The sequence below is a fragment of the Diplotaxodon limnothrissa genome, linkage group LG11 (genome assembly GCF_057381915.1).
Source record: "Diplotaxodon limnothrissa isolate DT_005_m linkage group LG11, D_limnothrissa_male_GT1.1, whole genome shotgun sequence".
Classification (NCBI taxonomy): domain Eukaryota; kingdom Metazoa; phylum Chordata; class Actinopteri; order Cichliformes; family Cichlidae; genus Diplotaxodon; species Diplotaxodon limnothrissa.
The window spans coordinates 22,615,094-22,617,533 of NC_140606.1; the positions used below are offsets into that span (position 1 = coordinate 22,615,094).

The following is a 2,440-nucleotide window of genomic DNA, read 5'->3' on the forward strand; positions in this document are numbered from 1 at the left end:
GTACTCCCCCACGTGGTTATTTGCAAAACAACCGATCTAAACCAGAGGAAACCTAATCAAACCCCGCTGCTGTAGCCCTGCTCACCTTCCTTGGAGAAAACTGGATGAAATGAGAGAGAGAGAGAAAAAAAGTTAAAAAAAAATGAATTAATTAAAAGACGCGCCTTGTGTGCAGGTTCGCCAAAACGAGCTGCAGAAACTACTGTTAAAAACTCAGAGACATTTATTAAATAGAACATATGTTTTTCTATAACATATGTAAGATCGGAGCTCTGTGCGAAAAATGCGCTGCACCGTGCTCTGAACCCCTGCGCCTATTGAGTGTGTCCCTAGTGGGCTTGAATCGGAGAGGAGCCAATACAAGCGGAGAGGAGGCGTGTCTTCGCTCTTCCACAAGACCTCCCAGAGCAGGTTGTTGCGTTTTGGCTCTAAAGCCTGGAGACCTCCGAAGTGCTCGTCAGTTTTCGAAGTAGGAGCCATGGCGACAACAGCTCAGTATATTCCGAGGAATAACTCCTTACCGTCTAACCCGCTCATGCATCCGGATTCGGACAGGATGCACCAGGGGACGACCTACAGAGAGGTACAGAAAATGATGCACCACGAGTACTTGCAAGGGCTTGCGGCGACCAACACGGGACACCCGATGAGCCTGACGCACCATCAGTGGCTGCCAACCTCCAACACAGACTGGTCCAGCGGCACCCACATCGGACAGGAGCACAAAGCCAGCGTGCAGGCGAGCAGGGAGGACCTGAGCAACGGGTTCCACCACAGGTCTCACCTGGTGCACCAGCAGGCGCAGAGTGGCCACCATGGTTCGTGGGCGCCTGCCACGACGCACCACTTATCCCCGCTGTCCCCAGCATCTAACGGCCACCAGTCACTTGTCTACTCACAGCCTGGATACACAAACCTCAACGCAATGTTGAGTCCCCAGCCCGGCACGCTGCACCATGGCATGCGGGACCCACTCCACGATGATTCGGCCAGCCACGACAACCAGATGGAGTCGCCCCAGCAGGCTTTCAGCCACCACCAGGATCACTCGGACGAGGACGCGCCCAGCTCCGACGATCTGGAGCAGTTTGCCAAGCAGTTCAAGCAGCGGCGGATCAAACTTGGCTTTACGCAGGCGGACGTGGGGTTGGCCTTGGGCACCCTGTATGGAAACGTCTTTTCTCAGACCACTATCTGCAGGTTCGAGGCGCTGCAGCTCAGCTTCAAGAACATGTGCAAACTTAAGCCGCTCCTTAACAAGTGGCTGGAGGAGACAGACTCAAACACGGGCAGTCCCACCAATTTGGACAAGATTGCTGCGCAGGGCAGGAAACGAAAGAAGAGGACCTCCATCGAAGTGGCTGTGAAAGGGGCGCTGGAAAATCATTTCTTAAAATGCCCAAAGCCATCTGCTCATGAAATCAGCACTTTAGCCGGTACTCTGCAGTTGGATAAAGAGGTTGTCCGTGTTTGGTTTTGCAACAGAAGACAAAAAGAGAAAAGAATGACACCAGTGGGGGTCCCTCACCCGAATATGGAGGACGTATATTCCCAAGCAGAGACCCCTCCTCTACACCGCACACTACAGAGTCCTGTGCAGTGACTGTTTTCATGAACAATCCGAGCATTTCCGCGGGGGGATAGAAAAGGGAAAGGGGCTATGGAGTTTACAGTATTTAAGTTTGGCTTTTGTTTTCCTGAGAGAAAAGAGACGTGGAAAAGTTGAACAGATCAGTTTTGCCTTTAGTATTCGCGATTCGCGTGCTCATCAAATAGATGGCAAGAGGAAAAAAACGTTAAGAAAAAAAGAATCATAAAAAAGAAAAAAAAAATTCGCTATTACTGATTCCGTGCGCATTTAAAGTGAAACAAAGATCTTTATTTACCAAAATTTTACAGAGGAGACATGCATATAAAGTAAATTTGATATCCAATGGCTGCTCCAAATAGGGGGTAATTAAATGTGGCAACTGAGTCCATCTCCTCCTGGTGTACCATGAACTGTAGGCGCTGACCCGAATGAGGTTGTAGCCTGAAAATGATCAACACTGGAGATGAAAAGCCTACACTGAATGAACATTTAGCTTTTTTCAGGCTTAAACTGGTTATCTGAATATTAGTGTATACTTTCTTTGTTATATTAAGTGTGATGTTTTGGTTCGGGAAATTCTTTAACTTCAGTGTCTCTCTTCCTGCAAAGTGTCTATGATTTTGTTCATTATTTGCTATGGGTACTGTATCTCATCAGAGCAACCGCTAATTTCTTATTTTTTCTGTTTACTCAGTGGGAGTTGATGGTTGGAGGAGTGATGGAAATTGTGGCACCCGAAAACACAACACTTACAAATAACGCCAGACACGTTTTAGAAATTGTGCAAGTGCAACAGGACATCCAAGTTCTGACTGCATGCCTTAAAAAAATCGAGCTTTTTGCAGCTGA

At 48.0% G+C, this 2,440-nt stretch overlaps 1 protein-coding gene across 1 annotated transcript; it reads left to right on the forward strand.

The window, feature by feature from the left end:
- Nucleotides 1-477: 477 nt before the first annotated feature.
- Nucleotides 478-1,780, forward strand: pou3f1 (POU class 3 homeobox 1). The gene has a single exon (XM_085365363.1). The coding sequence runs from the start codon at nucleotides 479-481 to the stop codon at nucleotides 1,601-1,603; it is 1,125 nt and encodes a 374-aa protein (XP_085221489.1). The 5' UTR covers nucleotide 478; the 3' UTR covers nucleotides 1,604-1,780.
- The last annotated feature ends 660 nt before the right edge of the window (nucleotides 1,781-2,440 follow it).

Bases quoted from the DNA above. Each gene is read 5' to 3' on its own strand.
- pou3f1 (XM_085365363.1), top strand. From the start codon at position 479: ATGGCGACAACAGCTCAGTATATTCCGAGGAATAACTCCTTACCGTCT.